Here is a 12,598-nt window from a genome sequence, read left to right as displayed (position 1 = left end):
TTAAGAAGGAAACAATTCAGATTTTTGAAGGAATTTGGCTCAAATGTGTGTCTTCTGGATGAATACGGATGCCAGTAAAGAAGGATTTCTTAAGATGTTTTTATTGTGTGTGTGATTTAAAAGTAATAAAAATGATAAAACCATCATTAATCTTTTTTAAAAGCGCAGTTGTATTTTTTTAATTAAAAGTTGGGATCATATTTTGGATTGTGGCGCTCTGTATGGAAATTCAGCTTTGATATTTGACATGACTTAAACAACGCCAGTGATCGTGGATCCACGTTACCGTCATTTGAGTTTATATATTCACATATTCAATTCACGCCCACATTAAATGAAATTTCTCATAGCGGAGAGTATGAAAAGTTCGAAAATCCAAGCTTATACGCCATTTTTAGCATTCTGATTGTTAATGATGCTGAGTTAAAATCTATAAGATTATCACAGATCAAAGTAGGTTATAGTAATATTTACTATTCACGTGTTGGCCTCAATGCTAAATTAAAGCCAACGAAAGCCTCCTAGAAAGATAGTGTTACGGACATTGGTATAGGTCTTACATAGCAGTACCACACTTGAGTTCTTTTGAAGCATTAGCTAACGTTTTTCCTCTTTAGTAAGTAAAACAAAGGTTAGCGTAGTCTTCATATGTAGGATAGCATGGGGCAGCTTCGCCACTGTTGCGCCTTCGCCAGCGCCGATTTAATTGATGCTACATGAAGCTGGTCTAAAGGAAATTTATGAGTTAATCGAAGATCAAAGAGAACTTTTATAATCTTTATGCAGTTTCAATAAAATCGGCGCTGGTGAAAGCACAACTGTGGCGAAGCTGACCCATGTTATCATACATAGTTAACCCTTATGTAAACGCTTTAAGAAGATTTTTCTCAATAAGGCAGAATTTACCTTGTGTACACTCCTCATTAACATAACATATGCTCATATAAAAACGCCGTTTTTTTAAGAAATCAACAAAATATTGCAATAATGTACTGTCGTTAAGACTTAACAACAACTTTTTTTTGGTTGTTAACTTAACAATAATTTTCGGTAATTAACGACAAAAATTGTTAAAATTGGTATACAGAATAGCACTTACCGAAAATTATCGTTAACTACCGACATTCGTCGTTAATTCTGTCGTTAAGGAGTTACGGAATCGCACTACTGTTGTCAATAGAAGACCTCAAGAAGTCTTCTGTCGCCCATGGTACAATAATCTAGACCTCAAGAGGTCTTCTGCCTTTATATAGTTAGGACCACAAGAGGTCTTCTGTTGTCTATAGGAGACTTCAAGGGGTATTTTGTTGCCTATAGAAGACCTCAAGCGGTCGAATTGAAAACATTTCATAATTTAAATACAAAATAATTAAATTCCTTATTTATTACAAAAAATTGTGCTAAATTCGAGATTTTTAGAGAAAATATATATAAAAAAGTACAAATAAGTAAAAAAAAAAGTAGTAAATCTAATGGATGGATATTTTTGTTCTTCTTTTGGATATTCTTCAACAAATCTCAACTTTGTGGATAAAAATAAATTTCGTCAACATACATGGCGGTGGAAAACTAACTTAGCAATATATTTATAATACTCATAGTAGAATAAAACGGAATGTGTTATAATTCTTTTCACATTTTAATTGAACAAAAAGAAAAACCAAATTTTTATGAATCCTCCTTAATTTTCATTTGTTTGTATAACATACGCGTATCCTTGCGTTCATTCCACTCCATCGGATGGATACTTTTCAAATGTGTATATAACGAAGAGCTGTAACGGAAAGTTTCGTTACAATATAGACAACGATACAATTCTTGGCCGGTATGTGTGGCAATGTGTTCCTGCAGGCAACGGCGTGCCTTAAAGGACTTCTCACATATGGGACATTTGTGGCATGTGGGCGATTTGACATTATTGCCACCGGCCCGCATCGAATGCGTATAGTACATGTGGCGATACAAATGGCGGCTGGAGCTATAGGCACGATTACATAGTTGACATTTAAAGGCATTCGGATCCAAATGCAGTTGCATGTGATCGGCAGCATGCCAACGTTGTTCCAACTTCTGTTGACAGCATTCAATGTAAAACGGCGATTGGGGATGTTCGAATTGGAAATGATGCTGTAGGTGAGTATAGCTGGGGAATTGGCCATAACAAACCACACACTCCAAATTTGGTTTCCAGCGGGCAATAATTTCATCTAATTCTTTGGCAGATTTTTTGGATATTTTTGATTTATTTGTTGATTCAGGTTTGACACCAGCCATACCACCACCTCCAACACCACCATCGGCGGCACCATTGCCATTTGCCTCTTTGTGTTTGGATAGTTTGTGTTTTAACAAGGCCTTTGATGAGTTACAAACTCGTCCACATATTTCACATTTAAAGGTATTGGGATCCAAGTGCACCCTTGCATGTTCCGCAATGGATGAACGGGTAAATAGCTTACGTTGACAGCATTCTATGTGCATCTTTTCTTGGGGATGATTGTCTTTGAAATGTTCTCCCAAATTGGCCACATTTACACAAACAGCACTGCAAAGAGGACAATTTAGTGTTGCCCGCCATTTTGTTATATATTGATCCAGCTGTTCGCTGGGTGTACGATTTCTGAAATTCTCCGTATATCCGCCAATGGCAACGGCAGGTGTTTGACGACTAAAGAAATTGTGCATATGCTCCAACATGGAATTTTCACCCAACAGAGTTTCTCCGCCAGTATTCAATTGTACAGATAACATTTCCGCCGCAGTTAGGGGCAGATCTTCATTACCGCCATAATCCATTTCCGAATGTGAACTATCATCGCCATCATCATTTTGTTGCAATTCTTCTTCGGTTAAATCTATGGGCTCCTCATGTGATCCTTCGAATGACGAATTATTGGCCGCTGGTTTCTGTACGCCCATATTGAAATCACCATTTTGGGCCTTAATCATATCGACTATGGACTTGACATAAAGCTTAAAACTGTTTTCATTAATTTGATTTTGGCCAAAGACATTATCGTCATCATCATTGTCATCGTCATCCGAGTTTTTATTATTGTTCTCTTTATCGCTTTGAAATGCCTCCACCGTGGGATATGTTACGCCTTCCTCTCCAAATTCTATCTTTGTGGCAGGTGGTGTTGTTTCCTCAGCTTCTTTGACAGGCAATGGTACCACGGCATCTTCCTCTGCTTCCTTTTCTTGCTCTGTTTTCAAAAGTGTAGATTGGGCCAATAGTATGGCTTTTTGGAAATTATCAAATTCGGTGATGTGACGCCAACATTCCGAACACATTACTTTTAGGGGACTTTCGTTTATGGGCTGTAAGAACTGTAAGAGAAATGGAGTTTCTTTGTATTATGGGTTGAAATCGGAAATATTGTTCTATCGACATACCATAGCGTGAAAATATTTAATTGTAACTTCATAAACATCCATTTTGAATTGATCATTTTCATCGTAAAGCTCTATAAAGTCCGTACAGCTATTTACACACAAACGGCACCAGTTGAGGTGCGACATTTTTGATGGCATCAATGGCAATAGCGACAGTTTAAAGGCGTTACAAGTAGGATATCTGTAAAGAAAATGAAAATATAGTTTGTTAATTGTTTGCTTTGTAGATGGGATAAAAAATATGCGCCCGAATAATACCAACGGAAGTGAAGGACGACCAGACCCAAAGATATACATATTTTTCAAGCACCTAATAATGACGTAAAAATTATAAAACGCTATTTTAATACTAAAATTGGAAAGGAATATGATCTATATAAGACCCCCAGAACGAGTTCTGTTATCTACAGAAGACCGCAAGAAGTCCTATGTTGTCCATAGAAGACCTCAAAGGTCTTCTATTGTCTGTAGAAACCCTGAAGAGGTCTTCCGGCGGCCGTAGAAAATCTCAAGGGGTCTTCTGTTGTCCATAGAAGACTTCTGAAGGTATTCTGTCGTCTATAAAAGACCTCAAGAGGTAGTCTGTTGACCATAAAAGACACCAAGAAGTCTTCTGTTGTCTATAGAAGAAATTAAGACGTCTTCTGTTGTCTGTAGAAAACCTAAAGATCTCTTCTGGTGGCTGTAGAAGAAATCAATAGGTATTCTGTTGTTTATAGAAGACCTTAATAGGTCCCAAGTCTCTGTTGTCTATGAAATACCTTAAGAGGTATTCTGTTGTCCATAAGACCACAGGAAGTATTCTGTTGTCTATAGAAGAGCTCTAGAGGTCTTCTGGTAACTGTAGAAGTTCATTAGATGTCTATAGAAGACCTCAAGAGGTCTATAGAAGACCTCAAGAAGTATTATGTTGTCCATAGAAGACTTAAAGAGGTATTCTTTTGTCTATTGAAGACCTCAAAATGCCTTCTGTTGGCTATGGTAAACCTAAGAGGCCTTCTGTTGTCTATAGACTACCTGCAGAGGTCTTCTGTTGGTTATAGAAGACATCAAGAGATCTTTCGTTGTCTGTAGATGACCTCAAGAGGTCTTCTTTGGCAAATAAACGAATTAGAGAGGTCTTCTCTTGTCCATAGACGACCTCAAGAGTTCTTCTGTTCTTGGCGATTTGAGGCGACTGCATCGTCCGGATCTTGGGAGTTTTTCTGTTTCGAAGGAGAAGGAGTGGTCTCAAAGTTCGGTATTAACATTACACCTTTGAACGGCTTGTGCAAATGCAGATCATCCAACAAAATTCGGCCTCGAATTGCCAAAGATGGGTCTCTTGGCATTCGGGTATGGCTCCTTCGTTACCCTGGTGGTTGCTTCTTTGGATCGACACAGTTGAGGGTCAATGTCGATGCTTCAGTCAGTCTCTCCATCTTTCTGCGATCGTGGTGTACGAGTATTTTAACGTTGGGTTTGACTTTACGGTAACCATTGCCATTGCATTTTGAATGAGAGTCACAGATCGAAACGTCTGCATAACCACTAGCTGACACTCGCAACAGATAACCTTGTACCACCGCTGAAGGTCGTGGGTTCGATTCCCTGGCCAGTTAACATCAAAATTTTCAGCGGTGGCAAAATACCCCTCAGTAATGTTGGAGACTTTTTCTGACTATTTCAGACATGTAAATCTTCTCTACAAATTGGTGTCTTAAGACACGCCGTTCGGACTCGGCGGTAAACAGTAGGTCCCATATCATTGAGCTAATATGAATCGGGGTGCACTCATTGATATGAGAGAAGTCTCCCTTGTCCCGTATGGGATGTTTGTGGAACAATTCAATGACGGAACCTCCCACCGAAGTAGGCACTATTTGTAGGGACTATTAGTTGATGTTTATTAAGGTCTGGATTTATCTTGGGTGTATAAGGATAATACACTCGAATTTGCTCGCTGCCTTGATCCGTAAATTTTTTTTCTTTCAAAATATGTACGTAATTGTATGTTGGTGGGTACTGAGGCCCACCATGACATAGCACTTACCGACTTAGGGAAGAATTTGACAATAATGTAATTGCGGTAACGATTTTTTTGTGGTATCAAACATTAAACTTGTTTGGGTTGCTGGGAATTGAGAAGCAATCGTTAATTCTAAGTACAAATAAAACTAAGAAATCAATGTGGAGATAGGCCTGGTTGACCGCACTTTACAGATTTTTCCACATACACTGCCCAGTCAACCAAATAACGTCGCAAACGACCGTACAAATTGCAAGGATAAGGGTATTTATTACTCATCTAAGAACTTTTACGACAGGCGGGAATAACAACAACAATTGCAAAGCAAGTTATAGTTAATATTTCCGTTGGAAAACAACCCTCAAAATATACTTTCCTTACTCTAAAGGATTCAATATCAGAGTCACACACATATGCAGCCCACCAATTTGTTATAGCTGAAATGACTAAAAATGTTAAGTTATAATCATTGCTCCAGCTGAATGAAATTATATTGATAATGGTGGTGGATATTAAAACAAAAATAACAAAAACCCGCATAATAGATATGCCTTTTGATGCTTATGATATAGATAAATTCCAATACCAGCAGGAAATAGGGCATTTGAAAATGTTTCCAGTTTAAAAAAAAACTTAAAGGGAAAGGCAATGCAATCAATGCATGTAAGCTAAGTGTGTGTGTATTTTTCCTTTCAAATCGATTATTCCTTTCATGGCTATTATTACAGAAAAGTAAACAGGTAACTGGATCCTTGATGCGGCTAATCCTGTGTGTAAAATTACCTGACTATTTGTTATTGTTGTAACAGGTCATCAGTGGCAATGGACCTTTTCCGTTGATGGCTAATTATTTCCCTCAAGAAGTTTTTTGTTGTTTTCTTTCTTGAAAACATGAAAATAATTGGATAAATAGGATTGGGAATACAAGATCTAAGTGAACTTAGTCCCCTTTTGATGTAAAAACAATGATGAAATTACTTGAGCAAGTTTCAAATTGATTCATTCCAGATGGTGGCGCATAAATACTTGAAATTACATATCAAATACATTTGTATTCCAGCATAAAACTAAAAGAGAAACTACTCTCATTAATGTTTAGATTACAATGTGGCGTTCCTTTGTTTTATACAAATTAATGAATTAATGTGTAAAGTTATTTTGTCTGTACATTTTATAATGCTTACAACTACGACTGCCTGCCATTCATTAAATAATCCTTTTAACATATCCACAAAACATAAAAATATCAATTCCAGCATTAATTCCACACAATCCATTCAATTAAATTTCACAAAAAAGAACATTCTTTTACACTTGGTTTGGAATTTAATGTAATATTTTAATGATTCTGGTCAGGTGTGACACATACACCACGAACGACGAATGAAATTCTACGAAAATGAGGCCATTCGTTTCAATGCAATAAATAAAGCACATGTTTTACAATTTTTTCACTTACCTTTCAATTAAAATACAATTAAATTTATTTCAGTTTATAAACAACAAATATAAATTATGTTAACAAATTGTTTTTTTTTTTTTTTTTGTGTAAAGAAATTAAGAAAAAGAACGCCAAAAGAGCCAAACAAAAAGAAAATAACTAATCCAATGCACAAACAACTCTTGTTTGTGCTCTCACTCTCTCTTTTTCATTCTCTCATCGACAGATGTTCATAAACAAATCGATCGGTGCTGCCAATCACTGAATTAGTGAAGAATGACATTCAACGAATAAGTAATGCCAAATTTCAGTGAATAAAGAGTGTTGCCTACACTCGCATATGATGTCAGTGGCATTTGTTTGTTACTTGAGATAATAAATAAATATGTATTTCAATGTTTGCTTTGCAGAAATAATTAAACAAATGAAAATGCAATAATGAAAATTTGCAATTATTGATTGATAAATTAATCAATCAATAGGTTCACAGTAAATTTTTTATTTTGTATTGAATTTTGTATGACGTATATATATGGAGTTTAGAAGTGACTACAAAATTAAAGCATACTTTTAGGCATTTGCCTTTATAAATGCATTAATGGTAGGTTACAGTGTATTTACATCAGAGGGTCATTACATAGTCCCGGGCCACACTAGAGTGATTTCAATGTATAAATTTCATGAAATTATGTGTTCATAGATCGAGTTACATACTGAATTAATTTTAAGAAATTGCTGTAGTGGAGAACTCGATCTAAGAACGCCTAATTTCATGACTTTTGGCCTGTTCCCGTACTTTATAAAGTGGTAAAAATCGTAAAAGTTGTAAAAGTCGTAAACGATTTTCATATAAATTTTGTGTACGGGAACGCAAAATGTGTAAAAGTGGTAAAAATTGTAAAAACTTTTTAGTTCTGGAACAGAGCTATTATTTCATTGAAATTACTCTAGCGTGGACCGAAACACATACGTTGAATAAATCTCACATTAATTAAAAATAAATAACAACGTTTAATTTTAAAATGTTTGTTCTTGGTGGATTTCTCACAAGAAAACTTTTAACTCTTATGTTACACGCTGAAACTTTCATACGAAACTTTCCCATTATTTTGGCGTTCTTAGGTCGAGTTCCCCATTACAGTAATTTCATAAAATTACTTTTGTATGGAACTCGATCTATGAACGCCAAAATAATGGGAAAGTTTCGTATGAAAGTTTTAGCGTGTAACATAAGAGTAACAGCAACTGAAGAATAATGGGTATTTTACACGATATGTATTTTACATATGGGTTGTCACTTTTTATATACAAAATGTATATGCAAAGTGACAACACATATGTAAAATAACATATCGCGTAAAGTACCCACAAAGCCCAATTTACAACTACCAAGTATTATAATATATAGCTTCGTTCCCGAATTTTTTAAAGGTAAAAGTGTCAAAAGAGCTAACCGTCGAAAATGAGTTCCACATTCACATTTTTCCAAAATGTACGTGAACGATAAAAAGGCAGAAACCCAAAAAAACAGGAACAAATGGAAAAGTCGGCGTTCTAGCCAACCTAACAAACATGCTGCACATTTTTGCTCGCCCAAATTTGTCGTGTAAAATGTTTCTAAAATGAAATATTCAGCGCCATTTCCGTTCAAAGAGAAGTGAACATAATTTTGTAACTTTTTGGCGTACGGGAAAGCATTTTTGGAAAAAATGTGTAAAAAGTTTTTAGTTCTGGAACACAACTTATGTGTCATTTAAGTAGCCATTTACATTGAATATCTGTCGAATAAATGAAGTATTTTCCTCAAATGCAAGGGCTGGATTCTTGTTCTATGAAAACTTGAAATGAAAACTATTTGTCCATATTTACATTCGGCAATTTTCCTTGCGGCAATTGTCAGTTTGTCCGTGAGAGAGGGTGTTGAGAGGCAAAGGGTTACCATATATGTACATCACCTCTTTTAAACTGACAATTGATGCATCATGCATGTAAAATTGCCTAATATAAATATGGACTTTCCTTTATGATTTTTTTCATTTGACATTTTTTTCCTTTACTCTTGTGCCAGACACTGAAAATAACACATGAAAATATTGTAGCTTTTACCCATAAGCTCACAACTTTTTCATGAAAATTTTCATATTCTGGCACAAGACTTATAAAAGTTTCCATTTCACATTTTGTCTTGTGCCAGACTGTGAACATGTTTTGAGCTTATAGTTAAGAAGAGAGAAAGGGAGATCCTTCAAGCCCTGATTACATAAGCTTCCTCGCCTGCTTACCGTGCTTTCTTCTGATAAAAGAATAAAAAAGAAAGGGGCAATCCAGTTCGAAATTTGCTCCGACTCCTTTATTCTTGTCTTTTTATTATGTCAAAAATGAAGCAGGAAAGCAAGGCAAGCAGGCGAGGCAGCTTATGTACCCAGGCCTTTACCGCCGCTCTCTCCTAAAAGGTAAAAATGTTCATGTCTTATTTTCAGTGTCTGGCACAAGAGTTTCATAGACGTAGAATTTAGCCCCTGGTATTATATGCATGAAAACTTCAGGAACAAACTTGCCATCACTCACACATTTTTCATGTGGTTGTTGTTTCCAACGCGCAACGCGTGACACAGCGGACCGTATGTATTTGGCCCATAAGGGATCGGCACATACGGTCCGTTTTGAATCGCGTCACGCGTAAAAAAACAACAACAACCACATGAAAAAGTGTTAGTGGCCAAGTTTGTTCTTGAAGTTTTCACGTGGTTGTTGTAACGCGGCACTCAACGGACCGTATGTGCATAGGCCTTTAGGCTTATGACCAGAATTCAACGTTGGCATCACATTCCTAAATTTGCCCTGATTTATACTTTGAATTTGTTATTCTTCATTTACTTTATTTCAAATTTTTTTCTGACAGGGCAAACATTGTAATTTTTGACATTTTGAAAAAAAAAAAACTAAACAAAACTCAAACAATTCTATAACCTACAAATCAATAATAACACAAAAATAAACTGTTCTTCGTTGTATCGAATATTGCCGATAGAATTTATAATTTTATTATGGCTAGTGAACACATGATGGGCAATTATCACCCCCAACCTCTTGCTGAATATATACTTCCAGACGATGACGAAGAATATGAAGATCCCGTAGGAATTTTTACAAATGGAGAATTTGATAACGAAGCTGTGGTTGATGTGGTTACTGAAGCAGTCAATGGAGAAAATATAAACCAAGCTTGTGTTTTTACTTACAACGAAGAGGATGACAAAGAAAATAAAGCAAATGAAATAAACTGCGATAATGACATTGAAATAGTCGAATTTGCTGTTAACCAAAAGCAATATCTTATGGCAATATCAACGGAATTGACACCTCTAACTGAAGTGCCTAGAATTGACGACAATACTACTACACAAACTACTCAAGTATTGAATGGAAAATCTATGCTGGGAAATGAGTTATTTGAAGCCATACCTATTGCTGAATCATCAACAACATTTGAAAATGTAGCTGAAACTTACCAGCAGAAACAGAATCAAACCAAACGCAAATCTACTCAAAAACTTGATGCCTGTATTGCAAAATATTTACCCCATTTGAAATGTATTATTTGCCATTGGACTACAAATTCTTTTTCAACGATAAGACGCCATTTTGTAGAATTCCATTCTGGTGAAAAATTCCATATTTTTTGTTGTAATCAGAAATTTACCACTCGTCCAAAACTACTATTGCATTTAGAAGGCAATCATCGCTTATGTGGATATGATGGATATGACCAGACGGAATACTGGGGAAGAAAGGAAGATCGATATTCATTGCTTAAAAATATATACTACAAAATACAAGTAACAAGTTTTCAATAAAAAGTAAAAAATCTATAAATAATGTTGTTTTATTATATAACATTGGGGCCATGATACAATAAGAAGGTAGCAGCAACTGCCGTTTTTGGTAACATAAGATGTCAAAATTTGACATAAATTCAATGCAATTGACACATTATGTTACCATCAGCTGGGCTTCAGCTGGGCTGATAATGCTACCTTCTTATTGTATCATGATTGGGGCTTAATTTCCACATTCGGTATCGAATTACTCGATATCGTATGTGAATAAATGTATTGTTACGAATGTAACTGATAGGTTTAAGTTAATTTAGTTTAATTTCCGTTGATTTAAAAATTTGAATTGTAACGTAACGTTTTATTACGCAGTTATTTTATTTAAGCAACAACAACTACCATGTAGAACTCTCTTCATCATTCTAGTCGTTACATTACCTTTTGTTAATGTTCTTTTGTTTGTTTTGCCAAAATCATGTAATTATCGTTTAGTTTGTTACTTCTTTTCTTGCATTTATTTGTTGTTGTAATTACGTCATCGATCATCCCCCATGTATGTGAGTCTGGTTGTTCGCTTATGGCCCCGGCACATACGGTCCGTTTTGTGACACGTTGCGCGTTGAAAACAACAACCACATGTAAAATGTGTAAGTGATGCCAAGTTTGTTCTTGCAGTTTTCATGTGGTTGTTGTAACGCAACGCTCAACTCGCCGTATGTGCCGGGGCCTTTAGTGCGAATGTGCGTCTGTGTGTTCGTTGTACATATTCGAGGAGTTGCCAGACATTTTCTAGAGGACTCTCGAACAGGGAGACTTTGGGATATAAATACAGGGGAACTGGCAATGACGGAGTAGTTGTGTTTTAAGCGTTGAACTGAACAGATCGGTAAAAGAGTAGCTGCGTGCTAACTAGAGACTTGCTGTGTGCTTAGTAGTTAAAGTCGGTTCTGAATAAGTGTAATAAAGTAAATAAAGCATTGTAGAAACGTAATCTAAAACGAACCCTGTTTTATTTGGTACAAATCGTATCGGGGAATAAAACAACGTCTACACGGACATTAGTTAAATCTAATTCCGTAACAGTATATTGTCCAAGATGTACAAATTTTATAAAAAGATATTACATTAAAAAACTGAACAGTAACAGTAGGAAAAAGATGTAGTGCAACGGCATCCACGGATTCATGGCTAATACCGTAATTAGACCCCTGACTTCCCATTGCATAACTTCCAATTTTTTCGATGGGTATGTTCACGATGAATAAAAAGTTGGCGTAAAACGACCAACTGATGGATTTCAATCTATCAAATTCGTTGTTATTATGAGTTTTTATGAAAACGTATTGGCATGTTCATACCAGTATTTTAATAACGTTGTTCGATCTCAAGCTGAAAACACATCCAACGTTTGAGTAAAGTTTTGTGTCATTTCTGGTAGATGAATGAAAGGCAAAGTGCTGCCAAGTTTCAATCTTTCTTTATTCTTCTACCAGAAATGACAGAAAACTTTACTCAAAAGGCCCCGGCACATACGGTTCGTTGAGCGTCGCGTTACAACAACCACATGAAAACTTCAAGAACAAACTTGGCATCACTTACACTTTTTTCATGTGGTTGTTGTATTTAACGCGTGACGCGACGCACTACGGACCGTATGTGCCGTTGGATGTGTTTTCAGCTTTACGTTGTTCGTTGAGCGTCGCGTTACAACAACCATATGAAAACTTCAAGAACAAACTTGGCGTCACTTAAGCGCTCGGCACATACGATACGTTGAGCGTCGCGGTACAACAACCACATGAAAAAAGTGTAAGTAATGCCAAGTTTTTTGAAAAACAACAATGTGGCTGACGAATTAAAGTTAAACATAATTTAACTGTTTTGGGACAACGCGTGTCCCAACGTGTCACTAAACGG

General features: G+C 36.1%; 2 protein-coding genes across 3 annotated transcripts in view; one reads left to right on the top strand and one right to left on the bottom strand.

Moving 5' to 3' along the window:
• LOC141402034 (uncharacterized) overlaps positions 1-12,598 on the top strand; it is a 1,128,858-nt gene that overhangs the window by 584,423 nt on the left and 531,837 nt on the right. The gene's annotated exons all lie outside the window — the stretch shown is intronic.
• LOC141390636 (uncharacterized) lies at positions 1,354-7,083 on the bottom strand. 2 transcript variants are annotated; one of them, XM_073963583.1, is made up of 3 exons: positions 6,864-7,083; positions 3,397-3,577; positions 1,354-3,330 (listed from the first exon to the last, which is right to left on the bottom strand). In XM_073963583.1, exons 2-3 carry the CDS (start codon positions 3,532-3,534, stop codon positions 1,669-1,671), a joined length of 1,800 nt encoding a protein of 599 aa, XP_073819684.1. In that variant the 5' UTR covers positions 3,535-3,577; positions 6,864-7,083; the 3' UTR covers positions 1,354-1,668. The 2 variants fall into 2 exon arrangements, with proteins under 2 accessions (XP_073819684.1, XP_073819685.1); XM_073963584.1 differs by lacking the exon at positions 6,864-7,083 and adding an exon at positions 6,589-6,823.

This window comes from Musca autumnalis, unplaced genomic scaffold (assembly GCF_047663935.1).
Source record: "Musca autumnalis isolate F117 unplaced genomic scaffold, ASM4766393v1 scaffold_1, whole genome shotgun sequence".
NCBI classification, from domain to species: domain Eukaryota; kingdom Metazoa; phylum Arthropoda; class Insecta; order Diptera; family Muscidae; genus Musca; species Musca autumnalis.
The sequence above is the reverse complement of the archived record's forward strand: the minus strand, read 5'-3'. Positions and strand labels throughout refer to the sequence as shown.